The 15,538-nt window shown below is 41.9% G+C and overlaps 1 protein-coding gene across 1 annotated transcript; it reads right to left on the bottom strand.

Annotated features, from left to right (window-relative positions):
- Positions 1-12,280: 12,280 nt before the first annotated feature.
- LOC137366424 (FMRFamide receptor-like) lies at positions 12,281-14,950 on the bottom strand. The gene is made up of 2 exons (XM_068028278.1): positions 14,884-14,950; positions 12,281-13,176 (listed from the first exon to the last, which is right to left on the bottom strand). The coding sequence occupies exons 1-2, from the start codon at positions 14,948-14,950 to the stop codon at positions 12,281-12,283; spliced, it is 963 nt and encodes a 320-aa protein (XP_067884379.1).
- Positions 14,951-15,538: the final 588 nt, after the last annotated feature.

Raw genomic sequence — 15,538 nt, 5'->3', positions numbered from 1 at the left:
ACCTACCTAGGCTCAACTATCACCAGTAACCTGTCTCTCGATGCAGAAATCAACAAGTGCATGGGAAAGGCTTCGACTGCTATGTCCAGACTGGCCAAGAGAGTGTGGGAAAATGGCACACTGACATGGAACACAAAAGTCCGAGTGTATCAAGCCTGTGTCCACTATGGCAGCGAGGCCTGGACAACGTATGTCAGCCAAGAGCGACGTCTCAATTCATTCCATCTTCGCTGCCTCTGGAGAATACTTGGCACCAGGTGGTAGGACCGTATCTCCAACACAGAAGTCCTCGAGGCGGCCAACATCCCCAGCTTATCCATACTACTGAGTCACCGGCGCTTGAGATGGCTTGGCCATGTGAGCCGCATTGAAGATGGCAGGATCCCCAAAGGCACATTGTGCAGCGAGCTCGCCATTGGTATCAGACGCACCAGCCGTCCATGTCTCCGCCTTAAATACGTGTGAAAACGCGACATGAAGTCCTGTGACATTGATCACAAGTCGTGGGAGCCAGTTGCCAGCGTTCGCCAGAATGGCAGGCAGCCATAAAAGCGGGGCTAAACTGCGGCGAGTCGAAGAGACTTAGCAGTTGGCAGGAAAAAAGAGAGAAGTTCAAGGGGAGAGCCAACTGTGAAATAGCCCCGCCAAACAAATTTTTCTGCAGCACCTGTGAAAGAGCCTGTCACACTAGAATTACCTTTTCTGCCACTCCAGGCGCTGCTCCACACACCACAGACCACCTCCAGGCGCTTACCCATAATATCTCGAGATAAGGATGCCAAAGATGAAGAAGAACTGTTCAAGTATACTTCATTTCTTTGCTACCAATGTTTATATTTAAATGCAATAAGTTTTGGCCCTGCACTTCGTGCAGGTGACCTCACAATGGTCTGGTTATGACAGCATAAACCAGTAACCATGTCAACGCATTTTGCACATCAGGATAGCTGTTATGTGCCTTCATATCATCTAGGGTCAGCGTGTGGAAACATCGTAGACTTCAGTGCTGCTTTATTTAATCGTCCATCACTTTTTTTTTTAATCTGAAGATTTGTTGGTGCATCTATTACAGTTTTGGTATTGAGAGGAAACTGGGTGTTCTTGTTCACAAATCAGCAAGTTAACATGCAGTTACAGAAAGCAAATAGTGTGATAGCATTTTAATCGCCAACCCTTTGTAATAGAGTGAAGAAATCTAATGACGACCGCGGATAAGGTCTTTGTGAGACAACACCTGCAATACTGTTTATAGTTTTGGTCAACTTATTGTGAGGGAGGACACACTGAGCTTGGAAGGAGTGCAACAATGGTTTACTACGCTGATTGCTAGGCGGCACAGTGGCGCAGTGGTTAGCACCGTAGCCTCACAGCTCCAGCGACCCAGGTTCTATTCTGGGTACTGCCTGTGTGGAGTTTGCAAGTTCTCCCTGTGTCTGCGTGGGATTTCTCCGGGTGCTCCGGTTTCCTTCCACATGCCAAAGACTTGCAGGTTGATAGGTAAATTGGCCATTATAAATTGCTCCTAGTATAGGTAGGTGGTAGGGAAATATCGGGACAGGTGGGGATGTGGTAGGAATATGGAATTAGTGTAGGATTAGTATAAATGGGTGGTTGATGGTCGGCACAGACTTGGTGGGCCGAAGGGCCTGTTTCAGTGCTGTATCTCTAAAACTAAAACATGATGGGATTATGTTATGAGAAGAGACAAATTAAATTAGGACTGGATTCCCAAGAATTTTTACATTTCTTCCTGGGATGTCAGTATTGATTGCAAGGCCAGCATTTGTTGCCCATCCTTACTGGTCCTTGAGAAGGTGATGGTGAGCTGCCTTCTTGAACCCCTATGCTATTAGGAAGGAAGTTCCAGGATTTTGACCCAGCGACCGTGAAGGAAATGCGATATCGCTTCAAATCAGGATGGTGTGTGGCTTGGAGGGGAACGTGCAAGAGGTGTTGTTCCCATGTGTCTGCTGCCCTTGTCCTCCTGGTGATCGAGGTCACAGGTTTGGAAGGTGCTGTCAAAGGAGACTTGGTGAGCTGTTACAGTGCATTTTGCAAGTGGTTCCACTGTTGCCACTGTCTGCCAGTGATGGATCAAGCGGGCTGTTTTGTCTTGGATGATGTCGAGCTTTTTGTGTTGTTGGAGCTGCACTCATCCAGGCAAGTGGAGAGCATTCCATCACACTCCTGACTTGTGCTTTGTGGATGGTGGACGGGCTTTGGAGAGTCAGGAGGTGATTTAAACCCCGCAGAATTTCCAGCCTCCGACCTGCTCTTGTTGCATGCCAGTTATATGGCTGGTCCAGTTAAGTTTCTGGTTGATGATGTGGCTAACAAAAGAAGTTAAAGATTTCATTAGATGAAAGGAAGTGCTTTATATGGTTGCTGGAAAAAGTGGGAAGCCTGAGGATTGGGAACAATTTAGATTCCAGCAAAGGAGAAAGAAAGGAAAAAGAGACTATGAATGCAAACAAGTGAGAAACATAAATGCAATTGTAAAAGCTTCTTTAGGTCTTTGAAAATGAACAGATTCGTTTGGACAAATGTGGGTCCATTACAGGTGGAGACAGGACACTTTGTGGTAGAGAGACTAAACAATGACTTTGTGTTTACCTTCACGGAGGAAGATACAGACAATCTCCCAGAAGTACCAAGGAAACCATGGGAATTATAAAAGTGAAAGGAATTAGTATCTATTAGAGGTGGACCCGAAAAATTATTTGGATTGAAAGTTGATAAATCCCCTGGACCAGATGAGCTGCATCAAGGATTATTGAAGGAGGTGGCTTTCGAGATGGTGGATACATTGGAGGCTATCTTTCAAAATTTTATAGATTATGGAAGCTTTCTTGCAGATTGGAAAGTAGCAAATGTAACCCAACTATTTAAGAAGGGAGTGAGAGAGAAAACGGAGAACTACAGACATGTTAGTTTGACTACAACCGTGGGGAAAATGTTAGAATCTATTTTAAAAGATGTGATAATTGGACACTTGGAAAATTAAGATATGATTGGGCAGAATCACCGTGAATTGATGAAAGGGAAATCGTGTTTGACAAAACTGTTGGAGTTTTTTGAGGATGTTGCTTGTAGCACAGATAAAGGAGAACCAGTGGATGTGGTGTCTGCGGATTTTCAGAAGGCTTTTGATAAGGTCCCACACAGGAGGTTAGTAAACAAAATGGGATTGGGGGGAATATACTGCTATGGATTGAGAATTGGTTAACAGACAGAAAGCAAAGAGTGCAGAGAGAAGCCCAGAGTATCCATCTGGTGACCACTAGATGCTGCATAGAACCAGGTTTCTGGATATTCCTTTACAAAGTGAGGATCATTGGGGAGTGTCAGTTTTGAAAAGGAAACCATGATCTCGAGTTACCTGGAAAGCTAAGAGTTTGTATGAAATAATTTTATTTGATGTTAACTAAAGGGGTGAGTGTGAAGAGGGAAAGCTAAGTAGGAGATGCTGACAGCCTGATACCTCTATGACAGAAGAGATGGAAAGAATTTCAACTGTTTAAAAGAGGAAGAAACAGGAGAGGGCAAAATACTCACACATTATAAAGGTTGGAGGCAATGCATTGACAGCAGGTGGCCTTTATTTTAGAAATTTATTGCAAACATATAATTTTGTAAGCATGAACCTCCCATAATTTCTCTTCCTAAGATTGTCAGGGTGGCTGAAAATTATCATTTTATTTTGTTATCATTATCTTAACTGGATTGAAATGTGATGACATAAAAACAACGAAAGCATTCTATCCACTAGTGCTTTGATAAATTGGGAGAGGCAGACCAGCACCTGTCAGAAAGCTACTGAATTTCTGGAATGTGTCCGGGATAGTTTCCTCCAGCAATATGTCCTAGGTGTAACAAGGGGACAGGCAATATTAGATTTAGCTATGAGTAGCGAGTCAAATTTAATTAGTACTCTAACTGCGCGTCAATATTTATCAAATAGTGGTCACAACATGATCGAGTTCAAGGTTACGCTTGAAAGTGAAAAGCACGAATCAGCTACCTGAATTTTAGACTTGGATAAGGCTGACTTTACTGGGATGACACAGAGACTGTCCACGGTAAACTGGGAAGATCTCTTAATGGGTCAAACAACTGAAGAACAGTGGAGAATATTGAAAGAAACATTTAACACAATACAGAGCGAGTATATACCCCTGAGAGGAAAAAGTTACATTTCACAGAAAAAATAGCCATGAACAACTAAAGAGATTAGGGACAGTCTAAAAGTAAAATCGAGAGATGACAAAAATGCAAAACACAGCGCAGATCCGGCCGAATGGGATCGATATAAAGACCAGCAAAGGGTTACAAAGCAGCTTATTTGAGTTACTGAAAGAGATTATGAAAGGAAACTTGCAAGGGACATCAAAATCAATAAGAAGAAATTTTATAGTTACATAAAGGGAAAGCGGGTGGTCCAGAGTTGGCCCACTAAAAGCTGAAAATGGAGATATTGCTGTTGATAATGTGGAAATGGCAGACATGTTGAACAATTACTTTGCCTCAGTATTTACAATTGAAAAGGAGGATAACTTATCGGCAGTCCTGAGAAGTTAATAACCAATAGTGGACAGGGACTTAATACAATTAACGTTAATTTAAGCATCAGTAACAAAGAAATTAATGCAATGGAAGAGTAAGAAATCCCCAGAACCTGCCGGTTTCCATCCGAGGGTGATAAAGGAAATAGGGGAGCACATTGTAGATGCCGTAACTACAGTTTTTCAGAGTTTCCTAGATTCAGGAGTGGTCCCTCTGGAGTGGAAAGTTGCACAAGTCACTTCATTTTTGAAGAAGGGTGAAAGGGGGAAACAAGGAAATTACAGACCAGTTAGCCTGACATCTGTGATGGGCAAGTTGCTGGAGTCTGTAATCAAGGATACGGTGAGTGAACACCTGGAAACATTTCAGACAATCAGTGACAGCCAGCATGGATTCATGACGGGAAGATCATGCCTGACAAATCTCATTGAATTTTTTTTTAAGAGGTGACTAAGGTACTGGACAGGTGACTGTCTATGGATGTTATTTACATGGACTTCCAGAAGGCATTTGATAAAGTCCTACATCGGCAACTGTTAACTAAGGTAGAAGCCCATGGAGTTGAGGGCAAATTACTGACATGGTTCGGAGGTTCGTTGAGTGGTCGGCGACAGAGAGTGTGGATAATGGTAACTACTCCGATTGGCAGGATGTGACTAGTGATGTCCCACAGGGATCTGTGTTGGCGATTCAATTATTCACATTATTCATTAACGACTTGAATGATGGCATAGTAGGTCATGTATCCAAATTTTTTGATGATACAAAGTTAGGCGGCAATCTCGACAGTCGACATGATAGTATAAAGTTACAAAAAGATATTGACAGACTAGGTGAGTGGCAAAACTGTGGCAGATGGATTTCAATGTGGGCAAGTGTGAGGTTATCCACTTTGGACCAAAAATGGATAGAGCAGGGTACTCTCTAAATGGGAAGAGGTTAAGTAGAGTGGATGTCCAAAGAGACTTGACGGTTCAGGTGCATAGATCTTAAAATGCCAGGAGCAAGTACAGAAAATAATCAAAAAGGCGAATGGAATGCTGACATTTACATCTAGAGGATTGGAGTATAAAGATACAGAGGTTATGCTGCAGCTGCACAAAATCCTGGTTCGATCCCACTTGGAGTACTGTGCGCGGTTCTGGGCACCACACCTTAGAAAGGAGGTATTGACCTTGGAGGGAGTGCAACGTAGGTTTACTAGAATGATACCTAGACTACAGGGGTTAAGTTATGAGGAGAGATTACACAAATTAGGCCTGTTCTCGCGAGAATTTAGAAGGTTAAGGGGTGATCTGATCGAAGTCTTCAAGAGATTAACAGGAAAGGACAGGCTAGAGAAAGATGAACTAATTCCACTGGTTGAAGATTCTAAAACTAGGGGACATAGTCTAAACGTTAGGGCCAGACCATTGAGGAGAGATGTGAGGAAGCACTTCTTCACCCGAAGAGTGGTAGAGGTTGGGATTTCTTCCCGCAAACAGCAGTTGAAGCGAGAACAGTTGTTAGCTTAAATCTGAGATCGATTTTTGTTCAGCAAAGACATTAAGGGATATGGGCCAAAGGCAGGTATATGGAGTTAGGCTACGGATCAGCCATAATCTCATTGAATGGTGAGACAGGCTCGAGGGGCTGAATAGCCGACTCCTGTTTCTATCTTCCTACGTTCCCATAATCTCTTATGAAAGATCTTTCATCTTAACAACTCCAATGAATATACAGAAATATCCTGCACAAAATATCAACCTGTTGTATCTTAATACTTGCCAGGGCAAACGTGCCTCTCTCAAACACTGCCTATGTTACTGTTATATGGGCTGATGATACAAAGTAAGGTAGGGTAGTTAGCTGTGAGGAGGGCACAAGGAGACTGCAAAGCAAGATTGACAGGTTAAGTGACTGCGCAAGAAATTGGCAGCTGGAATATCAGGTGGAGAAATATGAGGTTCTTCACTTCGGCAGGAATAATAGAAACACAGAACATTGTTCAAATGGTGAGAAACTGTTAAATGTTGGTGTTCATGAAGGATATACTTGTCTTAGAGGTGAGGAGAGGGAGATAGAGTCAGAGAGAGAGAGAGAGAGAGAGATGGGGTGAGGGAGAAGGCGAGTAATAATAATACAATCCCTAAGATAATACGCAGGGTGCATTATAAAACAAAATCTGACACCAAACCCGCATGAGAGATTAAGGCTGATGACCAAAGGCTTGGTCAAAGAGGTTAGTTTTAAGGAATGTCTTTAAGCATGTATGAGAGGTTGACAGGCAGAGAGGCTGAGGAAAGGAATTCCCCAGTTTTAACAGGCAGTGGCATTAATTCCTGATTATCCGTAGAGCTTTGTTAAGAAAGGGTATTAATGTTTACAGAGCCGAGACAGCTTGATGTGGCGAGGGAGCAAATCAACCACGACCTGAGTGAATGCGTGGGACAAGCTGGATGAGGCTGAATGGCCTACTGCTGTCTTCCTAAGGGTTTTATTAATATCACTGCCAATGCAATGTTGGTTTTCTGTTTCAAAAGAGCTGACCAGGTCGAGGTTCTCTCTGGTCTCCCGTAAACCTGCCCACCAGCCTTGGAATGACTCATTGATTCATGTCTAAGGGAACCGCCAGGGGTCCTGGTCTATATTTGCTGAGCCTTCCAGTCTCTCTCAGTTTCTCTTCCATATTTGACTGTACATAATCCCCTACTGTACCTCCACTCTGTATCCCATCCACCTGCCAAATTAGTTAACCACCCCCTCACCCCCAAACAGCACAAGCAAACCTCCCAGCAAGGATGTTGGTCCCATTCCGGTTCAGGTGCAACCCCTCCAACTGTTACAGGTCCCACCTTTGCCAGAAACAGAGCCAGTGATCCCAGAGACTAAAACCCTCACTCCTGTCATGCATTCATCTGCTCAATCCTCTTATTCCTATACTCACTCGCACCTGACATTGGGAGTAATCCAGAGATTAGAACGTTTGAGGTCCTGCTTTTTAATTTGCTTCCTAGCACCCTAAGTACTTCTTGCATCATCTCATCCCTCTTTCTACCTATGTCGTTAGTACCAATGTGTACCACAACCTCTGACTGTTCACTGTCCCCCTTCAGAATGTCTAGCAGCCATTCTGTGACATCCTTGACCCGAGCTTCAGGCAAGCAATATACCATAATGGAGTGACGTTTGCGGACACATGAACGCCTGTCTGTACCACTTGCGATAGAATCCCCTATCTCTAAAGTTCCCCCTCTCTTTTTCCTCCCCTACTGTGCAGCTGAGGCACTCGTGGTGCCACTGACCTGGCTCTTGCGGCGTTCCCCTGAGAAGCTATCTCCCCCAACAGTATCCAAAGCGGAACATCTGTTAGATATGGAGATGGACCAAGGGAACTCCTGCACTCTCTGCCTAGTTCTTCTACTCTGCCTGTGGGGATCACCCATTCCCTTTCTACCTGAACAGTCTTTACCTGCAGTGTGACCACCTCCTTGTATGTGCTATCCACGATGATATCAGCCTCGCAGATGCTCCACAGTGTCCCCAACCGCCGTCCCAGATCCGAAACGCGGATTTCGAGTAGCTGCAGCTGGAGACACCTCCAGCACACGTGTTCGCCCTGGACACTGGAAGTGTCCCTGACTTCCCATATCTCTCAGGAGGAGCACTCCAAGTTGCCGAGCTGCCCTGTCATAACTTACCCTTAATTTATACCCTTCAATTACCCAACAATTAGATTATTTACACTAGGGACCTTGGTTCCCCCAAAAAACTACCACGATATTAAAAATAAACTGTCAACCTTTCCCTTTACCTTTAATTTCCAAACCAGCAATTTGTAGTTATTCGCCAACAACTGTTATGCACCAACTGCTGAGAGTTGAAGAAACTTTATTATCCAATACAATATTTAAAATGCTTCTTTTTTGTTTCAAGAATCAACAATTCATTTGAATTCCAGGCCTTCCCATGTTTTGTTTATCTATTCATTTGATTCCTCCAGTAATCATTCTTTTGTCTTTGTCTCAGCTGTTGTTGCACTTCAAAATCCCAGTGGTCATACTCAAATATTTTCTCTCCTATTGGCTTGATGTAAGTTCGGCTAAAACAGAAACTGGATTCTCTTATAATTCAAATGACTTCTTGCAAGTTGCTACAAAATAGTTGCCTATTGAAAGATAAATGCAGCTCAACTGATTTTACCCCGCCTTAATACATTTATACTGTGGATGGATGTTTAATTTTGAATGAAAGGTAAAGTTACAAAACATTTACGAATCATGTTATCATTCCCAAAGTATGACATTGACTAATTCCTTTCTTAATGAGTCCAATCATGCATTATTATGGAGATTAACTAAAGTTAGTCATTTTAAAACACCATTCCAATAACCTCCAATTCCCCAAAGGACAAAATCCACCTCCTTAATCTAAATTTTGTTGTTGACCACTCTTTCTATTCTCTCGCTCATGAATGGTGCGATCTGCACAAATTTTACATTTTCTTACCTTCTAAAATAACCCCAAATGACTACTGACGATGAAGAATGTTATTATCTGTTAAAACTTCATTGACACTCCTCAGACTGAAGACGGTCACCCCACCTGCTGATCACCTCACTCGATGACAGTCATTATACTTGCACAGGAGTGCTGTTAATTCCTAAACTCTTATCATGTAGTGCATTCGATTAAAGCAACATATTACGCATGCTGGCTTATTATTTACCTCAGATATCCCTTGAATATTGACAGGAAACGCACCGAATCAAGCTGACTTTTTTCATCTAAGTTTCCCAAATTTATATCATGGTGTCGTCAGTTGATAATATCATTCATTAATTTATCTTTTAAAAAATCCTCAATACTCAGCAACCACCTGGACGGCATTCCCATTAACCTTTTTTGAAAATTGTGTATGTTTATATCCCTTTAAACTCAGGTTGATTTCCTTTTGAGTGCTTGGGATAGCAACTCATATTAATTTATTTATTCTTGATTTAAATGTCATAAACAATTATTTCCATGTTTCGTGGTTTCAAATGAATTTATCAGCAACACTAATGTCTACAGTTGTTATGCAAGCTGATTACAAATGATTATAAAGACTTTCTCTGGAAATATAACAAATAGAAACAGATGTATGAATGAATTAATGCCAATTCCTGACTTTTTAAAAAAGAAGGCCAAGCCTTCAGATCAAAATATTAACATGCTGTCATAAATGTTGCAAAAGTCTGAAGCTGCTGCAGTTGATCGATCTCTTTGACCATATGATCCTCCTGTTTCGAGAAACAAAGAACAAAAGGTCCATTCTGCTTGGAGCCTGATCAGTTCATTCATGGTAATTTAGTAAGAGTAATTATCACAAAATCCGAGGTGGATACAAAATTGGCTTTGTGGCAGGAAAGAAAGGGTAATTGTTGATGGGTGTCTTCATGACTGGAGGGCTGTTTCCAGTGGTATTCCGGGGGGCTCACTACTGGGTCCCCTGCTTTTTGTGGTAGATCTTAACGATTTGTCATAAATGTACGGGGCATGATCAAGGAGTTTGCAGACCAGATGAAGATTGGCTCTTTGGTAGATAGCAAGGAGGATAGCTGTAGGCTGCAGGATGATATTGATGGTCTGGTCAGATGGGGACAAAAGTGACAAAATGGAATTCCAGCCAGAGAAATGCGAGGTGATGCATTTTGGGAAGTCAAACAAGACAAAGGAGTACACGATGAATGAGAAAATACTGAGAAGTGCAGAGGAAATGAGGGACCTTGGAGTCAATATCACAGATCCCTGAAGGGAGCAGGGCAGGTCGATAAGGTGGTTCGGAAGGCATATGGAATCCTTTCCTTTAATAGCTGAGGTATAGAACATAAGAGCAGAGAGGATATGCTGGAACTGTATAACTCATTGGTTAGGCCACAACTTGAGTACTGTGTGCAGTTCTGGTCACCTCATCACAGAAAGGATGTAATTGCACTGGAGAGGGTACAGAGGAGATTTACAAGGATGTTGCCAGGACTGGAAAATGCAGGTAGGAGGAAAGATTGGATAGGCTGTGGTTATCCTCCTTGGAACAGAGAAGTCTGAGAGGAGATGTGATTGAAATGTGCAAAATCTTGAGGAGCCCGGCTTGAGTGGAGGTCAAGGATTTATTCGCATTTGCACAGAGGTCAGTGATGAGGGGGCATAGCTTTAAACTGATTGCCAGAAAAATAGAAGGGAGATGAGGAAAAACTTTTTTCACCCAGAGGGTGTTCGTGATCTGGACCTCACTGCCTGAAAGGGTGGTTGAGGCAGAGACTCTCAACTCATTGAAAAGGAGCCTGGATATGCACATCAGCTACCATAATCTGCAGGGTTATGAACTAAATGCTGGAAGTTGGGATTGGAATAGATGGATCCTTTTTCGGTTGGCACAGACACGATGGGTCAAAGTCGCCTCTTCCTGTGCCCTAATCATTTTATATTTCTATGATTCTATGGTTCTTTAAGCTTAAAATTCTAAATTATTCCTCCTTTCCACTGATATTCGTTCTTTGCTTTTGACCAATCTTTTATATGGTAATTCAAATGACATCTTATTCACAGGTCTTGCGGATCTATGTATGGTTGTTTCCCTTATGTTATCCCTTCCTGGAATGAAAAAAGTTTGTCAAACTAATCAGTGCAAGATTCCACTCAACTTCACAACCAGTCATTTCGTTTTAGCCTTTTTCAACGTCTGGCCCCATTTAAAAATTCTCAGTTCTGAATTTTTAATTTATTACAATGGGGTTCTCAGTTGTGCCTGACCTAACAAGTTACAAATAACGGCTACTTATTAATCCAGTATAATTTATAAAGCAAGATGTTATAAATATGATTTAAAAAGCACTGAAGGCAACATGGAAGTTTCTTCTCCTTCAAGGCCAGGATTCCTTGAATGTTGCTAGCACAGGCGATGCTTTTTCTTCCCTCCTGCCTCTGAATTGACAATACGTTGAACTGCATTTCAGAGTAATTACAACAGACACCACTGCAAACTGTACCAGCAAAGACTCTGAGTTTCCAACTTTTGGGCTTCCGATTCCTTATCATGAAATGTTTTGAATTACTTCTTCCATTAGTTTAACGTGAGGTTCATCTGCTGTCACCGCACCTCTGTAATTTGGGTGGTGTACGCTAAAAGCATGTCCATCGCTTATTTCCTAGGCTCCAAGAGTTAACATTTCACTGTGTGATCACATATCACATCCTTGTAGATAGAAAGCAGTTGTTCAAGCAACGTTTCACCTTCTTATCAACAATGTCAACTATCGTAGACAATTCACCTCAACAGTACCAGGGTGCCAAAGCAATTAAGAATAAATGTGTCTGGTGGAATATCAGGAAAGAATGTTGTTTCTAAATATAAATGTTTTCTTCTATAGATATATTTAATTGATCAAGTCAGTTAGCATACTAATTAAACTGCATGATTCTTGTTTAATGATAGGTGTCATATTCAGTTCAAGCTTCTTTCACATCAGTTCCTTTATGGAGCGCAATCACTCTCCTCCTGACCCCTTTACGGAGATCATCAATTTCCCTTTTCTCACTGCTCGTTATCTTTTATTGGTTCCTGCTAATTTACTTACGATCCTCTTGCTCTTCCCGTCACGAACAGCTCTATTGTTTGTCTTTACTCCAACAAGCCATTTTCTTCTGGACCTCCAGTGGTAAACTTTTGTCCATTGACCACTGTATCTTTAAGATGGTCTCAGTTCCTTTGTTTATTAATTAATTTAATAATTGATGTGACTGGATATTTCACTGCGCTTTTTAACTGCTGTCTGAACACGGACTGAGTGGCCACATAAAAACATGTGTTTGTACAGCAATTTAAATTCCGCAGCATGTATGCGACCTTTTCAAAGATATAAAAAGAATCATCATCTAAGAAATAACCAGCATCAAATATATATAAAATATACACCAACCACAGAAATATGAAACTGCCAGATATGCTGAAGAGTAAAATCAAAGACTTCCTTCTTCTCTCCATTTCAGAGTCACTGTGATTATCTTTCTTGCTCTGACTCCTCAGTCTCTGACGAACTCGACTGGTCACTAAAATGTGCCTGAACGTCAGAGCGTTCAGTAACAGAATTAAAATGAATGGTAATAATGGTGTTAAAACTTTTTCAAACATTCTAAATCCAATCCATCGAGGGTCAGTAAAATAGCTTCGCTTATTAGAGCAGCGCCATTCGACATTGTCGATTACCCGTCTTGGTTTATATCGAAAGTAGGTGGGAATATTTTTTAGACAGAGCAGTATGCCAGTTATTGATAGAACCACAGCCGCACTTTTCCTGGTGCAATATTTGGATTTCAGGTTCTTGCAACAAATGGCGACAAATCGATCAAATGTGAAAGCGATGGTGAACCAGACGGAACAGTCGATGGCTGCACGGATCAGGAAATAACGAGAGCGACACACAGAGGTGAGGTCGAGGAAATTTAATGGTAAATAAAGCCTATTGAATTTCCGGAGAATGATCTCAGTGATAATGACCAGTCGATCCGCCGTTGACATGGCGACCAGGTAGCAGGTGGTGCAGCTGGAGAGTCCGCATTTTCCCTTGGACAGGATCACAAGTGAGACTAAGTTAACTGCAAAGGCGAGAAGGGAGAAGAGGCTTCAAATTACTGAAAAAACATTCTCCGCTTCTCACCCTGGAAGGAAGGGTTTTCGAACGAAAACGGTGTGATTTGGGATCGGGTCAGATCAGGTCCATGATCCCAACCTGCCTCCAACACCAGCACTACCAGATTTAACAAATCCTGGACATGGAGGTACAGCACCCCGCTCACCAGACGCTGGTCAACTAGTTAAATGTAACAACGAGCAGTCAAAGAATGGGTCGACTGGAGAACTGTACCCGGTCTCCAATCACTCCCACTGCAGGAACCCATCCTGGACTCAGATCACTCCCTGGGATCGAAGAAATCCATCCCTGACTCGAACCAGTCCCTCGTATGGGAGGCACTCATACATCTTGGACCACTCCCTCTGATGTGCAAATGAGTTAAAGTGAAAAGGGAGTTTCATGAGTCAATGCAAATGTCATCAAAGCACAGACGTTCATTTCTACAGTAATATAATTGTAAGAAAAGTGTCATAATAACGTATTCGAAAGGTGGTGATTGGACACGTAAATAATGTGTACTCTTCTTGACTACACGTGATAAAAATATCCAGGGTAACCAGCCGGTGCACGTATGCTTCACAAAAATAATACCATAACTGGGAGATTATAGTTACTGGGCTATGTTGTGGCTCTATTATGTCGATAAGAGAAGGATGAGTGTTGAACGAATAGAGACCTTTAAAATTATATAAGGGTTAGAGAGGGAAAACGTGGACCTGATATTTCCACCTTTGCTGGTGACCAGTTCTGCATTTCCTGAAAATAAGATGGTCATCAATAAATTCACGATGGAATTCAAGAGAGACCTATTTACTTGTACTGATGGGAACGTGAAATTGAGACCTCTTGGAATAGTTATGATGGAAAAAAGTAAGAAGAAGCGAGGGAGACAGGATTGAAAGGATATGCTGATAGGATTAGATGATCTGGAATGAAGAGAGGCTCGTGCAGAGCAGGAAGACAGTCCTAATCTAGTTGTGCCGAATGGTCAGTTTCTGTGCTGCAAAATCAATAACTTGTCTATTAACAAGTCATAGTCATCAGTTTTGTTTCGTAATATTGAAGAGGATTATTTATTATTGCAGTGCACTCATGACCAAACGCTTCTCAGGACCGCGCTCGGGAAGGAAATTAATCAGCACCCGATAGTGCTGTCAACAACTCTACTTGGAGTAAGAGTAAGATGGGGACCCGCATTGAATACAATGACAGATACTCCAGGAAATACATGGTCCCACGTGTTACGTATTCCACATTATTTAGTCAGACACAATCAGTGCAATTCTGGAGTGACAGAGACTCCCAGTTATACAGAGGTCAGGTGCTCCACTCCAGTTAGTGCACACACAGTATAATTCTACATTAACAGACAATTCCAGTAATCCTTCCCCTCTGAGATTTTCCTGCCTTGAACAGTGATCCTAAGGAACACAACATCCGACATAATTCAATGGTTTTACAATGCAGAGTGTCTTGAGCTAGCAACAGTTGAAGCAACAGATTGAAACCGCACAGATAATTCAGGAAATTAATGCAATTATGTTATTGAGTGTGTGTCTGTGTAACTGTAACCATTGGATCTCATGTAATATTATTATTCCCATGGTAATGGAAGAAACCAGCTCATACGCTGATTTAAAAAAAAACTTCATTGGTTAGAGATACTTACCAGGAACGCCAATTATCGCAAGGATCACATAGAATATGTTCCTCACCCATTGAATTGGTTGGTGCATTTTCTGCTTGGAGTGATCGGTCTGTTCGTCCTGCAGGTAATATCTCTGAAAGAAATTCTGAGGTGCCACATTCCCTGTGCATTAACTTTATATCCTTCCAGATCTCTATGGGGACATGCAGGTTGCAAGATTGATCAAACAGTTATTTTTAAATCTTTGAATAAACAGATTACGACAGCTCTGTTAATTCCCTGTTGATGGAATTATTTTCCACTGAAATAGAATTGGAACTATCCCCCACCCCCAGCACTGGGCAAATCTGATCACAATAAGCAAATAATCATAACTGGAAGCTGTGTTAAACAGAAATCAAGGAAGTCCTACAAAAATCATGAGTCCCATCTGTAGATTTAATGTTGTTTTCGTGATGGTCTTCATTCTGCATGACTATTCAGAAATTAAATTCCTAACGTCAGAGAAGCTTGTAATGGATGTTCGTCTATACATTGGAATCTCGCTTTAGCTGCACAATTCCGTTCAACAATTCATATATTCAAGCAAAAAGGAATATAGAATTGTTACACCACATCAGTTGGCCATTTGGTCTGTCTTGTCCGTGTCAGCTTTCTGCATAGGCAGCTTAGCTAA

The sequence above is a fragment of the Heterodontus francisci genome, unplaced genomic scaffold (genome assembly GCF_036365525.1).
Source record: "Heterodontus francisci isolate sHetFra1 unplaced genomic scaffold, sHetFra1.hap1 HAP1_SCAFFOLD_88, whole genome shotgun sequence".
Taxonomy (NCBI): domain Eukaryota; kingdom Metazoa; phylum Chordata; class Chondrichthyes; order Heterodontiformes; family Heterodontidae; genus Heterodontus; species Heterodontus francisci.
The sequence above is the reverse complement of the archived record's forward strand: the minus strand, read 5'-3'. Positions and strand labels throughout refer to the sequence as shown.

Bases quoted from the DNA above. Each gene is read 5' to 3' on its own strand.
- LOC137366424 (XM_068028278.1), bottom strand. From the start codon at position 14,950: ATGCACCAACCAATTCAATGGGTGAGGAACATATTCTATGTGATCCTT. The intron at 13,177-14,883 runs GTAAGTATCTCT...TCGCCTTTGCAG, and splicing joins TGCGATAATTGGCGTTCCTG to TTAACTTAGTCTCACTTGTG.